We start from the raw sequence: 25,899 nt of genomic DNA on the forward strand, positions 1-25,899 counted from the left end.
TGGGAGTTTTTGAAAAGGGAGAAAAGACTGGAAGTCAGAGAGAAGGCAGGAGACTAATTAGGAAGCTATTGCAATAGATCAGCTGATAGATGAGCAGGAACAGAACCAAGGGAAGATACGGACCCCGGGAATCAGGGCCTGGTCCTCAGGCTCCCAGGTTCCCAGAGACTTTCTAATGACACCAACCAAATGCTCATAATATGCAGAAAACAGTTAGTGAAGGTGGTGACTTCAGCTGCCCAGCAGATCAGAGATCACCAAGTCAATAGAGAAGTCAAATCATTGACAGTCACTTGGTTAGGATGGCAGTTCAAAACTGAGGAGTCAGCTGGCTGATCTTGAAGCCTGGCCCATCCAGCTTGTAAGAGCCCGACAAAATTAGCAGCCTCAAGAGGGAGATGTGTACCGGAGGGGACAGGTTATTCAAGGCCTTTTTTTCTTTGGACTGCCACTGATTATGGAATGGCAGTCCAGTTCTTTGTGATCTTGTTCCTAGATCCCATGAAGAAATCTACTCTGAGACTAAAAAAAAAAAAAAAAAATCTAATGCTCATCTGTCTGTAGTTATTTTACCGGAGGTGGGAAGAACAGAGAGTTAAATTCATTGTCTACTATATACTAGGCACTCTTTCGGGCCTTTTACTTATGTTCTCTTGTTTGATCTTCATTAAGATACTTCCAGATAAGTAGCATTGTTACCATTTTACTGTAAGGAAAGAAAGGCTCAGAAAGCGATTTGCCCAAATACTTACGTGATGTCATATAGCCATTATAATAAAAGACAGAAAGTTCCACAAACCTCCTAGAATTTGGAAGCAGCTGTGGTATATTGCTGGAAGCCCTTGGTCAGAAGGGAGGCACTGAACATCTCTGAACCTCTGTTTCTTTCTTTATAAGGAGGGATGGTAATGCTTATATACATAATTAGGTTGTTGTGAGATTATACAAGATACTCTAAATGTTTTTGTAAATCATGAAGCTTTATGAAAATGTGATGTGTAAAGCAGCCATTTTGATTATTCATTTCAGCTGCGTTCATATAAAGAGAAGTATAATAATTATAATAGTTAATATTCATCTAATGCTTACCAAGCATAATGATTACCAAGGGGATCCTATAAAACAGTCAAAAGGGAGAAAGGCAGACAAAGGCCAAGACAATATGGGGGATGGGAAATAAACGCTGAATGGTGGAAGAGTCCCTGCGTTGACTAACTGTCCTATAAACAATAGCCCAGGCCACTGGAATCTGGGCTGTTCCTGAAATATTGATTGTACTAGAGCTGTGTCACATGTCTGACACTTAGTGACGAATGTGCTCTATGGCCTTGGCACATTATGAAGCTTGGGATGGAACTAAGCCTTAAGGAACGCTTACAAAAAGAAGTTAAAGCCTGCTGGAACCTTAAAGATCATCTCCAGTCTCTTCAAATTATGGATTCTTCCTTCTCCTTTCCCTGTTAAAAGGAGAAAATAAGTGAGGTTAACTGCCTAAGACCTGGTGATTTAGCCCTGAGCCTAGGTTTTCTGAACTCTAGGTACTATATTCTTCCACTGTCCCATGATTAGCACCTGGCATGTTCCCTGTTAGGGCCACACTGTGAAACTATCTCGACATTTCAGGAACCAGGTTCACTTAAACCAGCTCCCCAGACCGCTCTGTGTTACACTTCATTTTGTTATCCAGATCATAAGGTTATTTTCTGGTTAATAGATTGCTTTAAGAATTTTGGGTGAAGGGACGCCTGGGTGGCTCAGTCCAAAAGCGCCTGCCTTTGGCTCAGATCATAATCCCAGGGTCCTGGGATGGAGCCCCGCGTCGGGCTCCTTGCTCAGTGGGGAGCCTACTTCTCCCTCTGCCCCCACTGCTCCCCCTGCTTGTACTCTCTCTCACTGACAAATAAATAAATAAAATATTTTAAAAAAATAAGAAAGAATTTTGGGTGAAAACCAAAGAATTCTGATGCTCTTCTTTCCCTAATGGAATCATCTAGAGGTATACTGATTCTGTACGTTTAAAAGGATCAGTTTGAAGGCCAGTGTTCACATTCAAAGCTTTATTTTCTTTATAATATCATTTTGCAATCACACACCTGTGCCGATTTTCAAAAGAAACTATCATTAATAACATTTCTTTTGTTCCATCTCTCTTTTGTCTCCCTGTCAATCTCACCTTTCCTTCCTTCCATCCCAAATCAGGATATTGGCCCTCCTACAACATTCCTTTCCATGAAAAAATCTACAGCTGGAGTGGCTATCCAATGCTAGTTCAGAAGCTGGGTTTGGAGTACTCCTATGATATGGCTTCACGAGCCAAAATCTTCCGGCGTGACCAAGGGGACGTGACTGATATGGCATCCATGAAATATATCATGCGATACAACAGTACGTAGCACATTTCTCAAGAATCATTCCTCAAAACTCCCTTTCCTCCACATGAATAAAGAATCCGTGTACGTTTTCCCACGTTAAGAATCCATCTCAGCAGTAGAAGGAATTATAAGAAGTTTTTAGTATTCAATCAATACTATACATATTTTATACTCGAAAGATAGAATTTTGTCTTCTTTTATAAAATGCCATGGAAGAAGATTCTACAGATTTTTTTTCACTGAAAAAAAGAATATATAAAACACAGAGGCAATAACCCATACAGAGTACTTTTTTTTTTTACCACTCCCCCTCAACCCTAACACAGGTTTTCTTCCAAAGACAGAAGCAGCTAATAAAACAAAAATTATTCATAAATACTCTGTTTTTGATGAACAGTATCAAATTTGTATTTATTTTGTAGAAAAATAGTGATGCACATTTATCCTTTATTCTCTCTTCCATCCACTCTTCACTGTGCAAGTTTCTTGAGAGCGGCTGGGTGAATGAGGCCACTGGGGTGGACTCTTGATTATCTAGACTTGAACAGGTCCAAAGGCTTCCTGTGGGCAGGTGTATCCCAGAACAACCAGTACTCACCCTCTTCCCCATCACTGTTTCCTCCTAGATTATAGGAAGGATCCTTACAGTAAGGGCGATCCCTGCAATACCATCTGCTGCCGTGAAGACCTGAACTCACTTAGCCCAAGTCCTGGAGGTTGCTATGACACAAAGGTAACATGCGAATTGGCTTTTGAATTTAATTTTTACCTGCACCTAGGCCTATCCAAAGGCAAAGCTGCAGAGATTTTTGTGGCATAAAACACAATATTGTCTCTGACCATAAATTCAATTCAGGAATCAGCTTTTGCAGATTCTGGTGGTAGGTCTCATTGCCTAACTTTAATGCCCTGCCCTGCCACTTAATAGAAAATTCCATAATCTTGGAATATTTGTTTCCTTATCTGTAAGATGGACATAACAGTACTTGCCTTATAGGATTGTTGTGAAGAATATTTAGTACCGATGTTGTGTTATTTGTAAATGTACACCATGATGGTGATGATGATGATGATGTTGATGTCTTAAGTTTTACCAGACTAGCCCAAAGTCCAAAGAACCTATTATTGGAAGCAGTGTGATTTCACATTAAACAGGAACTGAATTTAGCTGAAGGAACAGGTTTATTGGACAAGCACTAAAGGTTTTTCACCATGTTAGAATTATTAAGTGCTGTAATGCGTCTCCTAATATAGGTAATAAATAAGCATTACTTATTTGCAGTGGTGGGCTGAAGCCAACTCATAAGGGCTTGTGAGAACCAATTGTTAAAATCCGTTGACATCATGTGGATAGCTTGAAATCAGCCATGGAGGAGTATTTACACCATGCAAATCAGCAAACACTACAAATCAGGGTCTTTTTTTCCTCTCAAGAGAGCTGGTCATTAAAAACTTTCCTGCACACTACTGGATTTGGGGTGTCCGAGGGTATGAGTTAGCCATGTGGTTGGTGGAAAAGAATATTCTACCACGTCCTTTTGCACTCCTGGTTTGGGCTTGTCTTTTTGTTTGCACTTTCAGTCCTAAATTCTGGGAGAAATCTGTTAGAAGTGGAGTTAACTGTTAAGAATGCTGATCCGCCTACACATAATTTTTTCTATCAGCCTAATGCCTAAACAGAAGATGCTTTAGAATAGTCTAGTTCCTACTCAAGCTACTTTTTAGCCATATGATGATACCAAAGCTCTAGCTTTAATGAGCCCCAATGTGTTGTGTAAAGTAAAATTCAGTGGGTGTAGAAAGCCTGACACGCATGAAACCCCAGTGAGTGCTTATTTCTTGTTAATGGTATTTGCAAACATTCAGTAGAGCGTGCAAGAAGTGTTCTAGCCATTCCCAGATACACAGAGAATGACTGCCGCCTTACCGGAGAGAACCCAAGCCGAACTTCGACCTGCCAAGTTTTACTTTCTTCTGGAGAGAGGAGTCTGCCAATTTTTCATCAAAAGAGTTTCTGTTGAAGGATATACTTACTATCATTTTCCTTGAGCCATTTTGAATATGTGGAAAATCAGAAGCTATGAGACATCTTTTTCCTGAGGTTAAGATTTGCTGCTACCCAGTGGTTAGATGCTTTTGAGAACCCATGGACCTCGTTTTTGGATGTTGAGTTCCTTCTACTTTAAAACTCTTGTTACCGCCCTGATTAGTAACAACTTTTGCTGAAGAATATATTCTAGGCACTGCTCCAAGCATTTGCTCTCATTAATCCCCATGACAACTCTTCTGTGAAGTATGGTTATTAAAACCCTTTCACAAATGAGAAAACGGAGTCCTATAGGGGTTATTTTTAAACAAGTTTTGGAGCTAGAATTCTGAATATGAGCATTCTGACTCCAGATCTCACACTTTTGGCTATGTTAATGCACTTCTACTCAATTCACATCTGAATACCAAATGGTTATGGAAGAGCATGTTGTGGAAGCTTGCGATATTTTATTTTAAAAGGGGGCTAATATTGTGACTTTGGAGAAAGAGCAGGACAAAAAAAAAAAAAGGAAAAACAAGAATCTAGTTTTTTCCAAACGCTTTTCTAAAACGTCCCTCTCCTCTCGCTTTCCAGGTGGCAGATATCTACCTCGCGTCAGCGTATACAGCCTATGCCATTAGCGGTCCCACAGTACAAGGTGGCCTCCCTGTTTTTCACTGGAACCGTTTCAACAAAACTCTCCACAAGGGCATGCCAGAGACCTATGACTTTGATTTTATTACCATGAAACCAGTTTTGAAACGTGACATAAAATGAAGGAGGGAGCTGAGGGAATAGAAGGGAATAGAAGGTTGCAAATAAGATTCCAAAGGCACTATTTTAGCTATTCTTTTCCATTCAGAATTAGTCTTAATAAAATATATTAAATTCAGCGTGTCACTTTCTTTTTTTTTTTTTTTTAAAGATTTTATTTATTTATTTGACAGAGAGACACAGCGAGAGAGGAACACAAGCAGGGGGAGTGAAAGAGGGAGAAGCAGGCTTCCCGCCGAGCAGGGAGCCCGATGCGGGGCTCGATCCCAGGACGCTGGGATCATGACCCGAGCCGAAGGCAGGCACTTAACGACTGAGCCACCCAGGCACCCCTCAGCGTGTCACTTTCATTTTCTGTTGATTTTGTAGTTTTTTACAACACACATTCTCTACAGGGTGACACACTGTAGAAGAAATACTCTAGAAGATAAATAATAACACCTGGCTTTACCATAAAAGTTCATATACAGGACGGTATGGCAGAAACTGCTCACCCAGATCCATATTCTCCTTTCATGCCTGGCCACATGGACCACATCTCCCATGTTTCCCTAGATAGCTGTGCCATGTGATAGGGTTCTTGCCCAAGGAATCTGATACTAGTGTCACTTCTAGGCCTTGCCCCTAAGAACCTGTACACTCTTCCATGCTTTTTATCCTTCCCCGGGCTGGATATACTTAATGACAAAGACCTAGGGGATGGTGGAGCTTCGTTTTCAAAGGAACCTCTAATAGAATACAGTTAGTGATTCTTCCAGCCATTAACAAGCACCAGCTGAGTCTTTTCGTGGTACAGACTAGGCACACAATATAACCTTAATGTGGTCTCCCATCAGTTAAAAGTAGCATATCTAATCTGGGAGCAATTCTACATTAACAACTCCTTCAAAGCTAGAGAATTCTATGTTGTTTGAGTGCTGTGGTATTGCCAAGTGGGTTAAATAAACCATATTATACAGTATAATGGGTGATTCTTAACAATGTGAGAGACTTCCAAAAGCAACACAAGGGCTGAGAATAACTAGAATGAATCAGAATACTCAAATGTTAAAAACCCAGTAGTTTATTTCAAAGTATAAATTTCAGGCTTGCTGGACAAAATCCCACTACAGTTAACACTTATACAGACACCACTCTACTGTACATTTTAAAAAGAAAAAAAAACCCCACAAAACCTTCAAAACCTAATAAAAATAGGGCAACTTGCTATAGCCCAGTTTGTATTAGACATTAGGAAGGTCTTACATTGTCTTATTATTTACACTTTCAACTGCAATAAAGAAAAATCAGGATGCAAGTTTCCTACAAAGGATTTATTTTTATATTTAATTTTGAAATAGCGGAGAAAATAATGAAGCCAGGATCCCCAAAAGGTGTTTGATTGCCCAGTTACCTTATTTACAAACAAAACTAAAAGAAAAACACTCCCCCCCCACCCCAGCATTTAAATATAAATGATGGGTACTTAGCTGACTCTACAAAAAAAAAAAAAAAAACTTATGCAGCATGATAAAACTGTTTGGAGAAGACAAAACATGTGTTTTATCATTCCTCCCCATTTGGCTGGCTCAAGGGGAATGTATTTTAGGAATTAAATCTAAGTCCTCCACACTAGCGAAAACACTTCATGAGATTGTTCTTTCTGTTTGTCCAAAAATGTTAAAAAGTGGGAGAGGGGCATCACTCAGTAAATAGTAAGGAAGGCAGAATCCTGCATTGATTTTAAATAGAATTATTTCCAAGAATCCAATATTGGGGCATGGTTTTTCTGGAAATTAGAATAAAACAGGCCAACGACCGGTCAACAATGAAATTAAAATAATGAATAAATCATATGATTCTGAAATAGCCCAAGAAGGAAAGTTGGGGAGAACACTTGGAAGGTCTTTTCAGTACTCTAATGTGCTAAAATCACAGTGTATCAAAGAGAAGAGAAGAGGATACCACAGGCATTATTTTGTTAATCTTGTACAGTACTGGAAAATCCATGGAACAAGGTAAATGCGTATCATGCAATATTAACATTCACCTTGCTGCATAAATAATTTGGAAAATGTAAGCAAAAAAGCAAACGATAAAAACTAAGTTAACACTTACTCAATACAGTAAGAGAACTGTATAGTGCAGCCTGCCTAAGGAATTTTGCAGACAGATGTACCAACAATTCTAAGCTCCTTGCTTTCGGTCATGTTTCCATCTTTCATTTACTAACCAGCAATGGCGGTGGGCTGAGTGGGGAACACTCTCTGTGAGGCAAACGGCATCCCAATAAATATGCACTTTTCAAGGAAGAAAGCTGTACTCTTCACTTCTCTCATGAACATCTACTGTGTTAAACAGTACACAGTATTCTGCATATTTTAAAGCGAGTCCAGGGAAACAGGGATATAGTTACCTCATAAAGTTAACAGTTAACAAGAAATGTTGTCTTTGTACTTTATAAACTAACTGGCAAGAACATAATTTTAAAATGAGGCTTACTCACACTTAAAACAGGGTGAAAATTACTCTGACAAAGTGCAAAACATAGAGCAACAAACATCACCATTACCTTCAAATGCCATATGAACACTCTATATTTCAGATGGAAATATCAGAAGCTTTAGGGATTTCCAATAAGGCAATACTTACACAAGTACTGTCAGGCTAAAACTGTTAACAAACTTGCATTCCCAAAATGGGATAATCAAACTTATTTGTAATACTTTGTGAAAAGGTACCATGGAGTATGAACTGCTACAATATAGTCTTGTAATCAGTAGCTATTTCTAGTTCAGTCCTCCATTCTCTCTCTCAAAAGAAACAAAACAAACTCAGAGCTCATCAACAAAACCTGCCCAAAATAAATGCCTATAGTCCTAGCCTAGCAGTTTTCAGTAAATTCAATATAGCTGTTGCCTATAAATCCCATGGCATGCTAATTTGAGGAAAGCATCTCGTAATACACACTTTCCTCAAATAATTACAGTCTCTCTTTGTACCTTCCTTCCACCATCTGGAATAAAAAGTTTTATTTTGCCATAGTAAGTGTATTTTTAGGGTTACTATTTGAGAATTTATTTTTTTTTCTTTGACAGAAGACACACAATATAGGCTAAAATAGTATTTTCATTCTACTGAGCTTTCTTCACCTGATTATATAATGCTATGAAAGCTTAAAAAAAATGATTAGTGAATATAAATAAACACATTCACCAAGGGAAGCTTTTCTAGGCTAGGTAAGCAAATTGTCATCACATGACCATAAAACCGGCCAATAAAGAACATTTTTAATTGAACACAGGCTTTCCATTCTGTAGACAGGAATGATCTTGAACACATAATCAACAATGCCACCATTGCGGGTAAAAACATATATACATGCAGATATAGATAGGTGTTCATATACGCTAGAAGATCATCAGTTTCTCCCTTTTAAAATTTTCATTGGCATGACACTGACAACTTCTTATCATTAGTCCTAGAATGAGTAACATCTACGTAGTTGGTTGGCAAACTGGATTCATGAAAACTTTCTCATTGTGGTCTCATTTTCTGAAAGTGAAAGGAAGGTTCTGGAGCACTTACATTTTGGCAATCTGTAGGCTTTCTTCAGCATCAATCAAACTTTACACCTAATGTGACAGTATACTGACTGGTGAAGTCTCTAATGAGAGTTTCTTTACAGCTAGAATGCTTCCCATTACAAGCCATCAAAGCTGCAAACAAAGCAGCATTAATAGAAGGGATAGCTCCCTCCTATAATCCCAAGAAAAATTAAAAATGTATTTATTTTGAGAAGATAGGAATATGAATTCAAATATGGTAAGGGAAGATGCCTTGAAAAACTATCTCACAAACTCCATGAATTTCTTCCAAACTATTCCCAACCATACTCTCATCCCCAAACTTACCCCATCTCTCCTGCCCTAAACTACCTACACTTGAACACCTACCTGATACCAGTAGAGCGGCACTCATACTGAAAATCCACGATCTAAACAGAATTTGAGTAACTCTGAACAGGAACAGAGACGCATAGAAAGTATTATCTAATTGTTACATAAAATAACCCCAAAGGATATACTTTAAATTCTGTCCAAAGTTGACAGAGGGTAAATCAGACAAAACTTGGCACCATCAAAACAAAGTTAAAAGGTTAAAACAGAAAAAAATGATAGGAGAGTAATAAGGAAATAAAGCTTTCCCTTTGATATTCTAGCTCACTATATTTTGTGAATTTTACTACCTACGAAAGAATACTACGCTTTGGGTGATAAAGTGAACTAGCATTGCTTTCCTAATCTCTAACACAGTATGCAATATAAATTCTAAAATATGTTTGAAGGACAATTTTCTTACACACTATGGTCTTTCTTCTCTTGGTCCATTTTACACAGTTAATTTAAGTAGTGACCAAAGATAAAAAGCACTTATGTTCTTAGAAGAAAAGAGCAGTCAAATTTTTAGAGTTAAATGTAGTGATGCCACTGGTAAGAATATACCTAAAAGCCTTAGTTAAGTTTAAAACTGACTTGAGGAGAATGTGCTATATTTAGTAGAGATGAAGGAGAAATGAAGGGCAAAAGGCTGAAAGAGAAGATCAACAATGGATAAATGGTCATGTTTATTTTAGTAGTTAATCTTTAAGGCACAAAATAAATGTAAGAGCCAGATTAGGAAAGAGGGGCCAATGCAGATCTTTTTCACCTAATTAACAACCAAGCAAAGAAAAAAGATGAACAGATCCTTCCTGTGTTCAAATTAACCTAGTTTAAACTATTTAACCATTTTGCTTTTTCTTTCCTTTAGATTCATTTAGCTATGAACCTACAGATCCCTCAGAAGCAGAATCATGCCAGTTACATACCATACCTCGGATCCCTTGATCTACTTACTTTATACTGGAAGAGAGGTAAATGTGAGAATGGAAATGGGAGATTCCACTGCAGTAAACATATAAATAGGGAAAAACACACATAAACACCCACACATATTCCCCAGCCTAAAAACTAAAGCAAGGTGCACATTTACACTTCAAAACCCTGAAGCTTCAATTGTCCAGGAAAAGACTCTTGCTTTATGGGCTGTTTATTTTACTTCTGATTATAAACAAATGTAGTGTATATACACATCTGTCCAAGAAATCTTGCACAATGTGGATTTTACAATGGATATCATGCACAAGATTAAAACAAGACCAAAAAGTGGAACTCGAAAAGAGGAAGAGATAAAGGCTCCAAGGTTTAACTGCTCTGGGAAGAAGAGATCACATCTGTTGACTGAGGATCACAGAAAGGTCCAAAACGTCCATAAATATCCTTGGCTCGTACTGCAAAGTAGTATTTGCTGCCAGATACAAACTGGGTGAGAGTGCATGCCATGGGCAAGGGAAGTGCCTTTACTTCTCCAATCTTTTTCCACTGTGAGGGCACCGTGGCACTGGGTTCCTCATGGTAAGCATAGAGATGGTAGCTGTCAACGGTGGCACAGCTTCGGTCTACCTCCAGGACACTCCATGACAGTACAATGCCATTTTGACTCTGAACTCGTGCTAATTTCAAGTGTGGCTTCTGAGGCAGAGATGTGCTGGCAGCTTCTGGGGGCAGACGCTGTGGCTGTGGGGCTTCTGGTAAGGGTGCTGGGTGCACAGGGCGTGGGGGCTCCTAATAAAAGAAGAGTCACATTGATTTAATAATGATCACAGAAAGGACTATTTTGGAATGCTAGAACTAAACCAACTCAGACATCATTTAAAGAGTTATCATTTTACATCAAGAATACTAAGAAATACCAAATACTGTACCACATTTGGCTAGCTCTATTTGATTTGTGACCAGTCATACCATAAACAATATTATTTGTCTATTGATACTCCAATATACCTTCTACATCTAAAATACTAAGCTTTCCTTGAGAAAGGAAAGCCTTTGCTGATGGAAAATCATTTTGACAGAAACTAAAATAATCATCTCTCTCTAACAAAATAATTTGTTTAATTATCTATGCTATAGATTCTCATTTTAGAATAATGTAAGAGTTTTAAACATCATGTATGACAGTCTACTATATGTATGTAATTTGAGTATTCAACTCTTTCATTTTTAAGCCATTTTTTCCACCTAAGGACAGTAGCAGATCACAAATAAGCACATTTAAAGCTGAATGTACATATTATGTTCTTAGTCAATCTGCACAAAAAAGGTGACATTTAAGTTGGACTATGAAAGGTAAGATTTAGAAATGGAGAAATAGTGTGTAACCTTTCAGCCAATAGGTAAAGCATGAATAAGGGCATGGGGCTACAGGAAAGTAGGGGATTTATGGGCAAAAACAAGTATTAACTTTTACTAAGACATAGGGCATATGCATTAAGAAAAGACATTTGGAAAGGTAAAGGCCATATGATGAAAAAGCATGAATAGTAAGTGTATGAATTCAAACTCTGTTTCTAACACTGGACATTATTATTATACCTAGGGTTTGTTTGTTTGTTTGTTTTTAAGATTTTATTTGAGAGAGAGAGTGCACGAGTATGGGGGAGGGGCAGAAAAAGCGGGTGAAGAAGACTCCTGGCTGAGCAGGGAGCCTGATGGGGGACTTGATCCCGGGACCCTGGGATCATGAACTGAGCTGAAGCAGACGCTTAACCAAATGAGCCACCCAGGCGCCCTATATGTAGGTTTTAATAAAGATTACAGTGATGGTAATTTTTTTCTAAAAAGATTCAAGTGTGAGCCAGGAAAAAGGGATATGGAGTGATCTTTTTTTTCCCAAGTGAAACGTGTCATTTGTTCACTGACTTTAGACTAAAAGTCATGAAACAAGTAAGATTTCCTTAACTAAAATTCACTGAATAAGAACTATGTTTTAATATGCATTTCATAAAATGAGTTATTTACATACACTAAACAATGAATTCTGTGAAGGTCTGATGCTATGTTTTTAATCTCCATGCCCTGTCAAAGCTTAGTAGCAGTAATGTGCACATAGTAAGAACTCAAAAAGGATATGCTGGATAATTTCAAGGAAAGCAAATGTGTTGAAATTCATATGCCTAGTGGAAGAAATTCATATACATATCTGGAAAAAGGCAGAATCCACAGTTAAAAAGCTAAAATGAATATAAAGTTAGAAGGGAAAAAAATCAAATTTAAATAAAATATTGAAAGCTGAAAAAGTAGAAGTGATTTGAATGCTGGACATTTTGCTCTATTTACTCTCTCAAATTATCTTTTTTTTCCTTAAGTGATTTAGTCACCTAAGTAAATAACGTTAAATAAACAGCAAGATCCAAGCGAAGATGGCTGAAGCCATGAATCTGACTGGAGGGAGCACAAGAATTTAAGGAGTTTGACAACAGCTTTAATGGCTGTTATGTCCCTTCTAATTCTTAAAATTCTAGGATTCTGAATCTGCTCATATCCTGAAACTTAGTATTAAGTCAACTGAGTTTTGTTTTTTCATTTTTGCCATTGCAATGGAGGTTTTTATTCAAGTTTTACAAATAAAATAATACAATAGGGATCTGCTTCAAAATAACCCCGTGTATACATGGATTGTCAAAATAAGTGGGTGGCATTATATATGAAAATGATCGCTGATAATGAATATGAAATATGAAATGAAAAGAATGAAAAGAAATATGAAATGATATGCTGATAAGTGACGAGTGATGGGTAAGTGGGAATTGTTACAGTATACTCTCTATTGATATATTTGCAAATTCTCATTTAAAAGCATTTTTTACATTAATTAAAATAAAATTTAAAAAAAAAGTTCCTTCTGAAAAAAAAAGTTCCTCCTGTAAGATACACAGTTTATTATAAGACAATACACATGGGCTCCTGTTTTTTTGAAAAAAAGCTCTTGATAGGTCATCAAATTTGTAAAACTATGGGGCGCCTGGGTGGCTCAGTCAGTTAAGCATCTGCCTTCGGCTCAGGTCATGATCCCAGGGTCCTGGGATCAAGCCCCACATCAGGCTTCCTGCTCCGTGGGAAGCCTGCTTCTCCCTCTCCCACTCCCCCTGCTTGTGTTCCCTCTCTCGCGGTCTCTGTCAAATAAATAAAAAAAAATTTTTTTTAAAAATCTGTAAAACTATGGTATTAGAGATTTTTACTCTATATTTTTTGAAGGAATATGGAATGAAAGAAATTATCTGTAGCTGCAAACAACAGTAATGGTATATTCACACATATATTCTAACAGGGCCAGATCTGAAACACTGCAAGTGCTGGGATCAGACAACCTGTGTTAAAATGGCTCTGACATTAGCTTGGGTAATGACACTGAGTAACCTGAGTAACCACTTAACATCTTTGTGACATGGTATCCTCTTCTATCAAAAGGAGAATAATATCCTCATAGGGTTGTGAGAATTAAATAAAATAATACATGTACTTAGTAGAGTGCCTGGTATATAGTTAGTGCTCCATTAACATTCATTTTTTCATTGTAGTGGAGTAAGAAAAATAAGAGGATAGACTAGAAAGCTGGAATGCATGAGTTTTTATGAGGTATGACCTTGGGCTGGTTACTCTCTGTGTATAAGCTGCCATATCAATAATAAAGAATAAAAAAGGAGAGCAAGACTCCTAAAGGATTCCTGAGGACCAAGTATATTGACAGTGCCTGGCACGTAGCAAGCACTCAAGAAATGCTAGTAATTATTATGCATACTTAAAAAAGGGACTCTTTGCTTGGTGAAAAGTGATATGAAATCTCAATCTCCTCCCTTCTCATAAAGCCAGCATTTCCATTTACATGGTATACCATACCAAATACTGTTATAATCATGTCACAGAATAATGTGATATTGTTTTGCAGCCTAAAACTAAGACGACATCTTTGATCTTCTCTGTCATCTCTTAACAAATGAATTCCCAATACCATTAGATTATTAAAAACAATAAAGTGATGGCAATATACCAGTTAGAACTGCTATAAGGTTTTGAGGAAAAGAATAAAGCTAGAACATGAATAACACTAATACTCAAAAATACTCTTCTAATGTAACCATGAGTTAAAAAATGGTCTATTTTACTTCATGTGCCCCAGGTATGGACGCTTCTTGAACACTGTATACCACCACAAGCAAACTCAGTGATCCTTGATGGCTACCATCCCTAAGAACATTTGTTCATAATGGTAAGACCTATTTCTTAAATAAACTTCTGTTGGAAAAACAGAAGACCTGTCATTACCTCTTGATACAACTAGGTTGAAGGATAAATGCTAACTACAATAATATTTGACAGCTCTACGGTTGAAAAGTTTAGATATCCAAACATCAACACTTACAGTATGCACTTGTGGTGGTCGGTGATGCACTGTGAGCTGAGGTCCTGCTGATCCCAGGGTTAGTCCATTGTTTACAACATACGTAGTTGCTTGAGGCACTCGAACTGTGACACCTACAAAAGAAAATTAAGGCATAAAACTAGAATTCTAGGGACACCTCGGGGGCACAGTCAGTTAAGCGTCTGACTCTTGATTTTGGCTCAGGTCATGGTCTCAGGGTTGTGAGATCAAGCCCTGCTGAGCATGGAGCCTGCTTAAGTTTCTCTTTCTCCCTCTGCCCTTCCCCCCATCTCTCTCCTTCTCTAAAAAAACCCAAACAAACAAAAACCCTAGATTTCTAGTCTAAATTTGGTAGAACACAGATTAAACACTTGAAGCCAGCAAAGTGATGTTTTTAAAATTTGGAAGGAAAAACATTTCTAACCTTGATGTCTACACTCAACCAAATAATAAGCCTGAGGAGAAAGAAATTTTCCTGTATGCAAGCAACCAAAAAAAAAAATCTATCTCTATAAACCCTTTCTCAAGAAGCCTTTGGAGGATATGTGCCACTAATTATGAGAGTGAAAATCAAGAAAGAGGAAAACATGAGATACAAGAAACAGTGGAGATCCAGCACATAAGAGAAATAAATGGAATCCCTACCAGGAGGACTATAAGCAAAAACCCTAGAACAGTAGAACACAGTGGTACACGACATGTAGAAGTCAAACAGGCCAGAATGGAGCAGTGTAACTCTAAAGGTAGACAAATTGAAGCTGTCCTCAAAAATATCTCTGCTTGGGGCACCCTGGGTGGCTCAGCCGGTTAAGCATCTGCCTTCAGCTCAGGTCATGATCCCAGTGTTCTGGGATCAAGCCCCTCGTCAGGCTCCCTGCTCACTGGGGAGCCTGCTTCTCCCTCTCCTCCACACTCGTGTACTCTCTCTCGCTGTCTCTCTCTCAAATAAATAAATAAAAATCTTAAAAAAAAAATCTCAGCTGTCTCATCTTTTCAACTAGAGCAGAAATCTCAACTATAAGTTATCCTTGGTTCGTGTTAATGAGGTTCCTCACTTTCTCTCCATGCCGTGAACAGCTGAGGATACTCAATTTACTGAACAGAAAACTGTTCTGACATATGTTAGGGTAACAGAAACAGACAATTTTAAATCAACTACTGTCCGGACCATATTACTGCCATTTATTCAGTTCCTGGCCCATACTATAGTTCTGCCAGGTACCCTGACTATAGTGAGCCCAGTTTCCCAGAACTCATTCATGACCCCACTGACTGATTTCCCAGAAAACGCTCTTGTAAACTTGAGAAAAACTGAAGCCAGATTGTGAACCAGAGACTCTGCTTAGTTTATTTTCTCCTCGAAATCATCACCTAATAATGGCAGTTTCTTTAAACAGCTAGATTTGCCCTTGCTATTAAATTTTGCAAAACTAAGTATTTTTGATGATATTTATTTGGTGGCAAAATCATACACAAAAGCAGAAAATGAAGATGGTGGTTACCTCTGATGAAAAGGGAGAGGGATACAATGAAGGCATACAGTAGGCTTATAGGATACTGATAAAGCTCTATTTCTTAGACTGGTGGAGATTTCATAGGTGGTTCATTCTGTTAGTTTTCTTTAAACTTTACATATACTTTTTATATAAACTTGTTTGTACGCTGTATTTTACTACTAAATACAGTATATATATATAATTATATATATGTGTGTATATATATCTGTGTGTGCGTGTGTAGAAACAATAGATTTCCTTTAACATATTCCTGTCTTCTATTTCTCAGCCATCTTCCACACCCTTAAGACTCTCTCTCATTGGAGGCTATCCTTAACCATCATTTCCATTATCTGGGCTATGCCACAATTAATCATTTCCACTTTAATTAGGTATCTCTTAAGAGAGTGCAGACCACTATCAAATAGAGCATTGTGATAATACAGGCCATAAATAAAATTAAATTGAAGACAACACATGGAGCACAAATCATATGATACACATGTCCAATTTTTCTGGTTAACTCTCCTAGGGGAAGAAGAAAAATTATCAATAGTTTTAATATAATATTATAAGCAATTTTTTTTGCTAAATCTAATGTCAATGTAAGCCCACTAAATGCTGAAGGACTATATGTAACTTTGAGGCCATACACAAGAAAAGAGTCTCTTACTATTTTGGGGATTGACCTGCCGAACAGCAGGAGCCTGCATGACAGTTCCTCGCAGGGGAGCCTGAGTTGGTGGTGCTGGGAGAGTTGTATAAACCACCTGGTGGTTTGTAGGAGCTCTCGGTACAGGGAGTCTTGTGGTCACCTGAGTTACTGGACGATGTGTTACATTCACGGTGGTTGGAGCTAATGAAAAGCAGAAAAACATTAAAATGCCAGTTAAGTAAACAGTTATTAATGGTGATTAATTTTGCACAAAATCTAACTATAATAAAGACAGAAATACAGACAACAGTCTCCTTTTGTAATCTTGAAAGAGAAGAGTGTTATGGCCAACCAAAATTAATAGTAACTATTATTACAATCCAAACTTCAGAAAGAAAGAGCACCTCAACCATGTCCAATGACCTCCCTACTCTTCAGTTTGACTTGATGATAAGCATGTAAAGATAAAGACTTGAGAGTATGATCTTATGGGAATGACTTTATTAAAAGAGCACATTTTCACTCCTCAATGTTTAATTATTCTTAGCAGAGTGGGATTTGGGGCCCTGAAGGCCTTCTACTAATGGCATAAATCCAGGAGTAACTGTATTCCCACAGTTCAAGAAATTATCCTTAATTTTCTATCTGGCTGGCTATTGTAACAGACGTTTTCTTTACGTGAACCAAACCATCTCTTAATTCAAAACAATAAAACATCAATTAAAATACAGAATTCTTCCTTCTCTACTCCAGCATTCCTCCTAATTTATGTTCTAGAGAACATTCATGCCTTGAGTGTTGTTAACACATATTTATCAAAAAAGTCCTAACTGTTCACTGGCAGCATAGAACTACAATAATTATTTTAGGAGTTAATAACTCTCTGAATTATCATCACATTTTACAAATAACCACATATTAACTATATAATAAAAGATAATAATAAATCTCCTTTCATATGGAAAATGGGTTCCATAATAAAACAAATTTGGAGGTAAACACTGGATATGAGACATCTGATAAAAAGGTTTCTTTACTAATGACTTATTTACTAACGTCTTTACTTAACTTAGTCTTTACATATCTGAACTTTCAATATGAGAAAGGGGAAGAAAGTACACAAGGAGGAATACTTACCTCTTTATCTCTTTATTACCCACTTTATTATCTATTATGCACATGGTTTGCATAATGATATCTCCTTCTAAATTATATAAATTGGTGACTTAAACTTTGATTTCACTAGATACAATTCCATATGAATTCAATGTTTTCCTTAATGAGAAAAGTCCATATATAATTTTGCAGATAAATCTCTAGTGATGAGCTATTTTATTAAAAAAAAAACATAAAACAGGGCGCCTGGGTGGCTCAGTTGGTTGGGCGACTGCCTTCGGCTCAGGTCATGATCCTGGAGTCCCTGGATCGAGTCCCGCATCGGGCTCCCTGCTTGGCGGGGAGCCTGCTTCTCCCTCTGACCCTCCCCCCTCTCATGTGCTCTCTCTCTCTCTCTCTCTCATTCTCTCTGTCTCAAATAAATAAATAAAATCTTTAAAAAAAAAAAAACACAAGACAAAACGGGCACCTGGGTGACTCAGTCAGTTAAGTGACTACCTTCAGTTCATGTCATGATCCCAGGGTCCTAGGATCAAGCCCCATACAGGCTCCCTGCTCAGCAGGGGGCCTGCTTCTCACTCTCCCTCTGCTGCTTCCCCTGCCTGTACTCTCCTGCTCTGTCAAATAAATAAATAAAATGCTTAAAAAAAAAAAAAAAAGACAAACTGCCTTAGGGCTCCTGGGTGGCTCAGTCAGTTGAGCGTCTGACTCTTGATTTCGGCTCAGGTCATGATCTCAGGGTTGTGAGACTGAGCCCCATGTTGGGCTCCACACTCCACAGTCTGCTTGAGATTCTATCCCCTTCCCTCTACACTCTTCCCCCAACTTGCATGCTCTCTCTCTAATACATAAATAAAATCTTAAAAAAAAAAAAAAAGACAAACTCTCTTGGTTGGCTTCCCCATAGTTTAGGAGATCTAGGCTACATCTTGAAAATATAAGATTTATAACTTCTTGAGAGGCAGTATGTAAAACATTAGTATATATCTCCAAATGGTAGTGTTAAGCCAGTTAAAACTAGTTCACATTAAGAATCATTTAAAATTTTTTTCTTCATCAGTCAATTATTACTTTGTGGTCATAATCAGAATGAATCATTATAGCCATCCCCTCAAAAGAAACTATATTCATTTCTGCTGCTTATAGTGGCAGATGACAAAAACATATGTAATTTTTCTTCCTTATAACCACTCTGTATCAGTCAGTGGTGCTACTTAAGGTGGTCAGCAAATCTAAGTTACACTACACTCAAAAAGATGCCCTGTCCTCAAAATAACAGAGAATTACCCTTAATTTTCTATCTAATCTTTCCACTTACTTCCATAGTCATATTTCACTGTAAGCAAAACTAAAAGCTTCAACTCAATGATTCAGCAAGTTTACCTGTAGGTAGTAAATGTATGGTTGTCTGAGATGGTCCACTTGTTGGCACCCCAGATGGCTGAAGAGGTGGTGCAGGCTGGATGGGTTGCAATGGTCGAGACACAGGCTGAGAAGAACCCATGGTTGACACAGGAGTATGGTTTAGCTTTTTAGGGTCTATTAATGAAAAGTGAGACATGGTGATTATTGATAGACAAAAATGAGAAATACAGGTTTTTCTTTTATTTGTGAATTTTACATTTGCTTGCCACTCAGTCACATTTACCACTAAGAGAACAGTTTATTTCTATTTTAATTATGTGCACATTTACCAGGTTAAAACATCACATCATGGCCTTAAATAATTCACTATTGATTTTACCACATACTCTAATGCACATTTATAGAAATATAGTTGTACACTGTTTTTCATGAAAGAATCCTATTACTGAACTCAATACAATATCCTGTCAATCAGAATAATTTCATTTCCTATATTCATACACATCTATGCATCTATTATCTATAGTAAGGACATTCCCCTAACCAAACACCTATAAATTGATGAGTTTTGTTTATCAGTGATCTTGAACTCCAATTACTCTACTGCTGTTTAGGTTCTTTTGTTTGATAATATAGACGGTTGCTGATTTACACTATCCAGTCATTAAAATAAGATACACATAGAGTGTCTAATCTCAAAAAAGGTATATGACAGCCTATGAATAAATGTTTGCATCTCAGACGAAGCCCTTAAAAACAGTTAACCACTATATGGCATAATATAAAAACTCTTATTCTAAAATAGATAAAACAGATACAAATACATCAAGCATAGGGGCGCCTGGGTGGCTCAGATGGTTAAGCGTCTGCCTTCAGCTCAGGTCATGATCCCAGGATCCTGGGATCGAGCCCCACATCAGGCTTCTGGCTCAGCCAGGAGTCTGCTTCTCCCTCCCCTCTGCCTCTCCCACTGCTCATGCTCTCTCTCTCTCTCTCTCTCTATCTCTGTGTCTCAAATGAATAAATAAAATCTTAAAAAAAAAAATGCATCAAGCATAATGTTGTAGAGATCTGTCTTCACTGATTACTACAGTGGATTAAAAGGAAAAAATGTTATCAACACATTCCTTGGTACTGGTACAATTACTTATAAGTACCTTGTGAACCTCCACTCTCTTCATCATCCATTGTGAGATCAATGACACCACCTGAATCACTGCCTGTGGCTTTTCCACTCTGAAAAACAAAACTTCTGCATTTTGCAAAGGAAACTCTGGCAGACATAAAGGAAAAATGAAATAATACTAAGGGGCAACAAGGATAATGAGTAGGCTGGTTCATCTGGACCACTAAATGGCATTCCTTGAAAAAACAGAGTTTGTCAGACAAATGATGCCGAATACTCATGAGCTATACATCTGTCATACAGAAAATAATTCTGAAAGACTTTCACAAGAATTTCTAAAAGTTTTTTTTTTAATTTGTCCATTGCATAGGGCTATTAAAGTGATTAGGTGCTTGATTCAACACAAACACCATTTTCCAGAATTTAAAATGTTGACCAATACTACATTAAATTATCACTATTAATTTGCCAAAACACCAAAGGCAACTTCAAAGCTAGAATTAAGTTATATAAAATAATCTATGTTTTTCCCCCTAAAAAAAAAGGTATGCTATGATAAGATATGGTGTGCTACACTATTAACTGACATCCAACCTGACCTAAGTCAACCCATTGTCCCAAATCATTAGAAATGTAATTAAAAAAAACTTTTTAACTACATAATAGCAGCAACAGTACAATACAGACCTAAAGAACCAGTATCTTTAAGTCAAAAAGACTGAGGGCATCTTTTAGTTCCAGCTCATATTAGCAATGTGAATTTATGTTAAAAGATAAGATCCTCAATTTCCAAACTCCGGATATGGGGTCTGTAATGAGGATCAAACCAAATATGCAGACAAAGAGCTTAACACCAGGCATAACATGTGCTGTGTAATAAATACTAATCATAATTACTTTATATTATACTGAGATCAGCTCCAAATGATTAAGGTTTTCAATTGCAAAATTCAGACTTTACATAATTGAAGAAAGTAATTCCTTGACATTGAAAAATTCAGGCCCAATCCAAAAATAATGATGTAATTCTAAATCTTACAATTATAAATCTTTCTATGATGACGACTTAATAGAAAACGATTTGTTAACTAACACAACAATCTAAAATCCAAAACTAAAAGTTCTTAACATATTCTTAAAGAATGTAACAGAATCTACTTGCTGCAATGTATTTATAAGGTCCAATTTTCAAAATTTCCTAAATTTTAAATTTATCAAAAATTATTACACAAACATGCAAAAGCCCAGTAAAGTAGAACCCAACTAAGGACAAAAGACAGTCAAAAGAAAATGACTCCAAGTGGAACCAGATGTTGAATTCAGCAAAGACTTCAAAGCATCTTTTAAGTATATATTCAAAGAAATAAAGGAAAATATAATATTAATGAATGTACAAGAAATCTCAAAAGTAGAAACTGGAAAACAAAAATAGAAATTCTAGGTCTGAAAAGTATGATTACTAAATTAGAATAATTTTCATTGTATTAAAGATTATTGGATGGAAATCCATTATCGTGTGCACTGTAATTAGAATTTTACTTTGAAACAATGAAGAAATCTTACCTGTGATGTGCTATCAGCTGCTTTCTTATTAACAGAAGCATCTATTGTTTTGTTTGTCTGGTTTTCTGAGGAGTCAAAAAAAGAGGCCATTTTTAAAAACACCCACACGATGTGAAAGGTTTGGTTATCTTACATACAACAATTAATGTAATTATTTCCAATTGTTTTTTTTTTCTCTTAACATGTCACATATGTAAATGAACTCTCATAGACCATTGCTACAATAACTTTCAGAAGGGCAAATTCACAATAGAGAGAAAAAAATTTCATATACTCTCATTGTCCAGAATATTTAACTCTATCCTAAGAAATATCTTCAGAGAAGTAATTTAGGACAGGCATAACTTAAATGTCCTAACATAAGTAAATGGTTAAAACATAATTGTTTCATACTATATGCCTTTGAGAAAAAGATGAAATGACATGGCAAAAATATAATAAATTCATTAGCAAACTACACAGTGATTCTGAGAAAATATATATGCATAATCTCAGTAGTTTAATCACAGATATTTTAATGCATTTTTCAATTCATTTGTATTGAGTTTGTGATAAACACGCATATACACACACACGAAAGTTACTTCCAGAACAGCAAAGAAATCAGGTATGTTTTTCTGCCTCAACTTCTAAAGAGAAGGTATTAAATTTTGTCAAATGTCTTTAGCATCTACTGAGGTGATTATATAACTTTTTCTCTTTGGTAATGTGGTGAATTTCCAATGTTGAAACATCCTATCCTTGCTTCCTGTAGATAATAACATTCGTGGACAAAATATGGCATTTCTTTCATTTCAAATCTTTAGAACACATATAGAGTAAATCATTCATGCTAAAAAAAAAGAAACAGAGGTAGAACTATGTATTTCATTATATATAAAACACACACATACACACAATCGCCTGTACATCAAAATAAACACGGATAAACATCTACCTACTAAAAGAGGTTTTTTCCAGGCTAGAGAAGTAACAAGGAGATCCTTATAATCTCTACCTTTCTGAATTATCTTAGTTTTCTTGTAGGAAGAATATATTAATACATTCTTTACTTTTAAAACATATCTTAAAATTACTTCATTTATAACGAATCAACATCTGTTCCAGATGGTGAAACTCCTGAAATAGTAGTTAATAAAAAACAAATTCCGGGGAGGAGCATGATGGTGGAAGAGTAGGAGACCTAAATTTTGTCTGGTCCCAGGAATTCAGCTAGATAGTTATCAAACCATTCAGAACATCTACAAACTCAACAGGAGATCGAAGAAAAGAATAGTAGCAATTCTATGAACAGAAAAGTAACCACTTTCTGGAAGATAGGACGTGTGGAGAAGTATATCTGAGGTTGCATTTGGGAAGACAGACCGCGGGGGACGGGGCCTCCATCAGCCAGCTACGGGGCAAGCGATAGAGCGGTGGAGCACAAAATCAGAACGTTTAAAAGTCTGCTCTGTGGATGGACGTAGCTCTGGTGGCTAAGCGGGAGGGTGGTGGAACCCTCCGTGGGACAGTGTGGTCTCAGGACCCTCAGGGTCACAGAAAGTCTGGGGGTGCCTGAGTGCGGCAGAGCTCCCAGGTATCGGAGTGGGGAAGCTGGCTGCAGAGATGGAGCCGAGGCACGGGCTCTCAGCTCGGGGTTGCCATAAACCGTGATCCGCGGCACAGTCGGGCCACTGCTTCTCCAGCAGGGACCCAACAAGCGGCAGATGCGGGGAGACTGTCCTTCCTCCCCAGGGAGGAGCGGCGTGGGAGTGCACTGCATGGATCTGCTGGGTTTGGAGACTCCACACAGGGTCATGTGCCAGAGATAGAAATGCTCAGTCACAGGCCTGGTGAGCACGGAGTGAGGCTGGAGATGGGTGAGAAAGAAGTGACTGACTGCTTTTCTCTTGAGGGCTCACTGAGGAGTGGGGCCCTGAGCTCTCGGCTCCTCCAGGACCAGAGATTGGGAGGCTGCCATTTTCACTCTTGTCCTCCAAAGCTGTATGGAAAGCTTTCAGGGAACAAAAGCTACCGAGAGCAAACCCGAGCAGATTACATAGCCTGGCTCCTGGCAACAGCAGTGCAATTCTGCATCAGGCAAAGACATTTGATACTCATTGCAACAGGCCCCTCCACAAGAAGATCAGCAGACCATCCAGCCAAGACAAAGTTTACCGATCAATGAGGACAGCAAAACCCCAGCACGAGGGTAATACAGAACATAGAATTCATGGATTTTATCCCCATGATTCCTTAGTATTTCAAAGATAATTTTTAAAACTTTATTATTTTCCTTTTCTATTTTTTATACTTGACTTTTTCTTCTTTCCTTTTTCAACGAACATCTTATCAATTCCTTTTTTAAAATCTTCAATTTTCATTTTTACAATCATATTCTATCACTTCATTGTATTTAACCTTATTTTTTGTATATATATGCTTTCCTTTCTTTAAAATTTTGTGATACAGTTTCTTCTAACAGCCCAAAATATATCCTGTGTATCCTGTGTAATCTAGTGTATGACGTTGTCCTACTCTCCCACCTGATCACATTCTCGATTTTTAAATTTTTTTGTTCTTTTATCAACCAACTTATCAATTCCTTTTTTAAAATCTTTTTTAATTACCTTTTTTTTCCCACAAAGATTTTATTTATTTGACAGAGAGAGACAAAGATAGAGAAGGAACACAAGCAGGGGGACTGGGAGAGGGAGAAGCAGGCTTCACGCTGAGCAGGGAGCCCAATGTGGGGCTCGATCCCAGGACCTTAGGATCATGACATGAGCCAAAGGCAGACGCCTAATGACTGAGCCACACAGGTGCCCCATAAAATCTTTTTAAATTTTCATCTTTACAGTCATATTCCATCCCTTCATCATATGGACTCTTATTTTTCTATATATATATGTTTTTCTTTCTTTAAAATTTTGGGAGGCAATTTCTTCTAACAGACCAAAATACACCCAAAATCTAGTGTGTGGCTCTGTTCTATTCACCAGCCTGATCATATTCCTTTCTTTTTCCCCCATTCCTTTCCCCCCCACTTCAGGACTCTTCTGATTTGTTTAGTGTATATTTTTCTGGGGTCATTGTTACCCTTTTAGCATTTTGTTCTCTCATTCATCTATTCTCCTCTGGACAAAATGACAACAAGGAAAAAAATCACCTCAAAAAAAAGGACAGGAGGCAGCACCGACAGCCAGGGACCTAATCAATACAGAAATTAGTAAGATATCGGAACTAGAGTTCAGAATGACGATTATAAAAATACTAGCTGGGCGTGAAAAAAAGCATAGAAGATACTAGAGAATCCCTTTCTGGAGAAATAAAAGAACTAAAATCTAACCAAGTCAAAATCAAAAAGGCTATTAATGAGATGCAATCAAAAATAGAGGCTTAACTGCTAGGATAAATGAGGCAGAAGAGAGAATTAGTGATACAGAAGACCTAATGATGGAGAATAAAGAAGCTAAAAAAAAGAGATAAACAACTATGGGATCACGAGGGAAGAATTCGAAAGATAAGTGAAACCATAAAGTGAAACAACATTAGAATAACTGGGATCCCAGAAGAAGAAGAAAGAGAGGGGCAGAAGGTATATTGGAGCAAATTATAGCAGAGAACTTCCCTAATTTGGGGAAAGAAACAGGCATCAAAATCCAAGAGGCACAGAGAACCCCCCTCAAAGCAATAAAAATAGGTCAACACCACGACATCTAATAGTAAAACTCACAAGTCTCAGAGACTTGTGAAAATCCTGAAAGCAGCTCAGGACAAGAGGTCTGTAACCTACAATTATAGAAACATTAGATTGGCAGCAGACCTATCTATCTACAGAGACCTGGCAGGCCAGAAAGGACTGGCATGATATATTCAGAGCACTAAACAAGAAAAATACGCAGCCAAGAATACTATATCCAGCGAGGCTGTCACTGAAAATAGAAGGGGAGATAAAAAGCTTCCAGGACAAACAAAAACTAAAAGAATCTGCAAACATCAAACCAGCCCTACAAGAAATATTGAATGGGGTCCTCTAAGCAGAGAGCCTAAAAGTAACATAGACCAGAAAGGAACACAGACAATATACAGTAACAGTCACCTTACAGGCAATACAATGGCACTAAATTCATATCTTTCAA

The 25,899-nt window shown here is 37.5% G+C and overlaps 2 protein-coding genes across 7 annotated transcripts in view; one reads left to right on the forward strand and one right to left on the reverse strand.

The window, feature by feature from the left end:
* PLBD1 (phospholipase B domain containing 1) overlaps nt 1–5,293 on the forward strand; it is a 54,999-nt gene extending 49,706 nt beyond the window's left edge. Inside the window, exons 9-11 of the mRNA XM_035028173.1 lie at nt 2,200–2,385; nt 2,999–3,105; nt 4,996–5,293. Coding sequence (XP_034884064.1) covers nt 2,200–2,385; nt 2,999–3,105; nt 4,996–5,178 — 476 coding nt within the window. The 3' untranslated portion in view covers nt 5,179–5,293. The remainder of the gene's footprint in view (nt 1–2,199; nt 2,386–2,998; nt 3,106–4,995) is intronic.
* Nucleotides 5,294–6,217: 924 nt separating this feature from the next.
* Nucleotides 6,218–25,899, reverse strand: part of ATF7IP (activating transcription factor 7 interacting protein) — a 126,045-nt gene continuing 106,363 nt past the window's right edge. For all 6 annotated transcript variants that reach the window (XM_035028176.1, XM_035028175.1, XM_035028174.1 and 3 more), the window contains exons 10-15: nt 21,779–21,843; nt 20,247–20,325; nt 19,108–19,263; nt 16,627–16,809; nt 14,458–14,570; nt 6,218–10,820 (exon numbers count right to left, since the gene is read on the reverse strand). In XM_035028176.1, the coding sequence (XP_034884067.1) occupies nt 10,401–10,820; nt 14,458–14,570; nt 16,627–16,809; nt 19,108–19,263; nt 20,247–20,325; nt 21,779–21,843 (1,016 nt within the window). In that variant the 3' untranslated portion in view covers nt 6,218–10,400. The remainder of the gene's footprint in view (nt 10,821–14,457; nt 14,571–16,626; nt 16,810–19,107; nt 19,264–20,246; nt 20,326–21,778; nt 21,844–25,899) is intronic.

The sequence above is a fragment of the Mirounga leonina genome, unplaced genomic scaffold (genome assembly GCF_011800145.1).
Source record: "Mirounga leonina isolate KUSES-001 unplaced genomic scaffold, KU_Mleo_1.0 Mir_201, whole genome shotgun sequence".
Taxonomy (NCBI): domain Eukaryota; kingdom Metazoa; phylum Chordata; class Mammalia; order Carnivora; family Phocidae; genus Mirounga; species Mirounga leonina.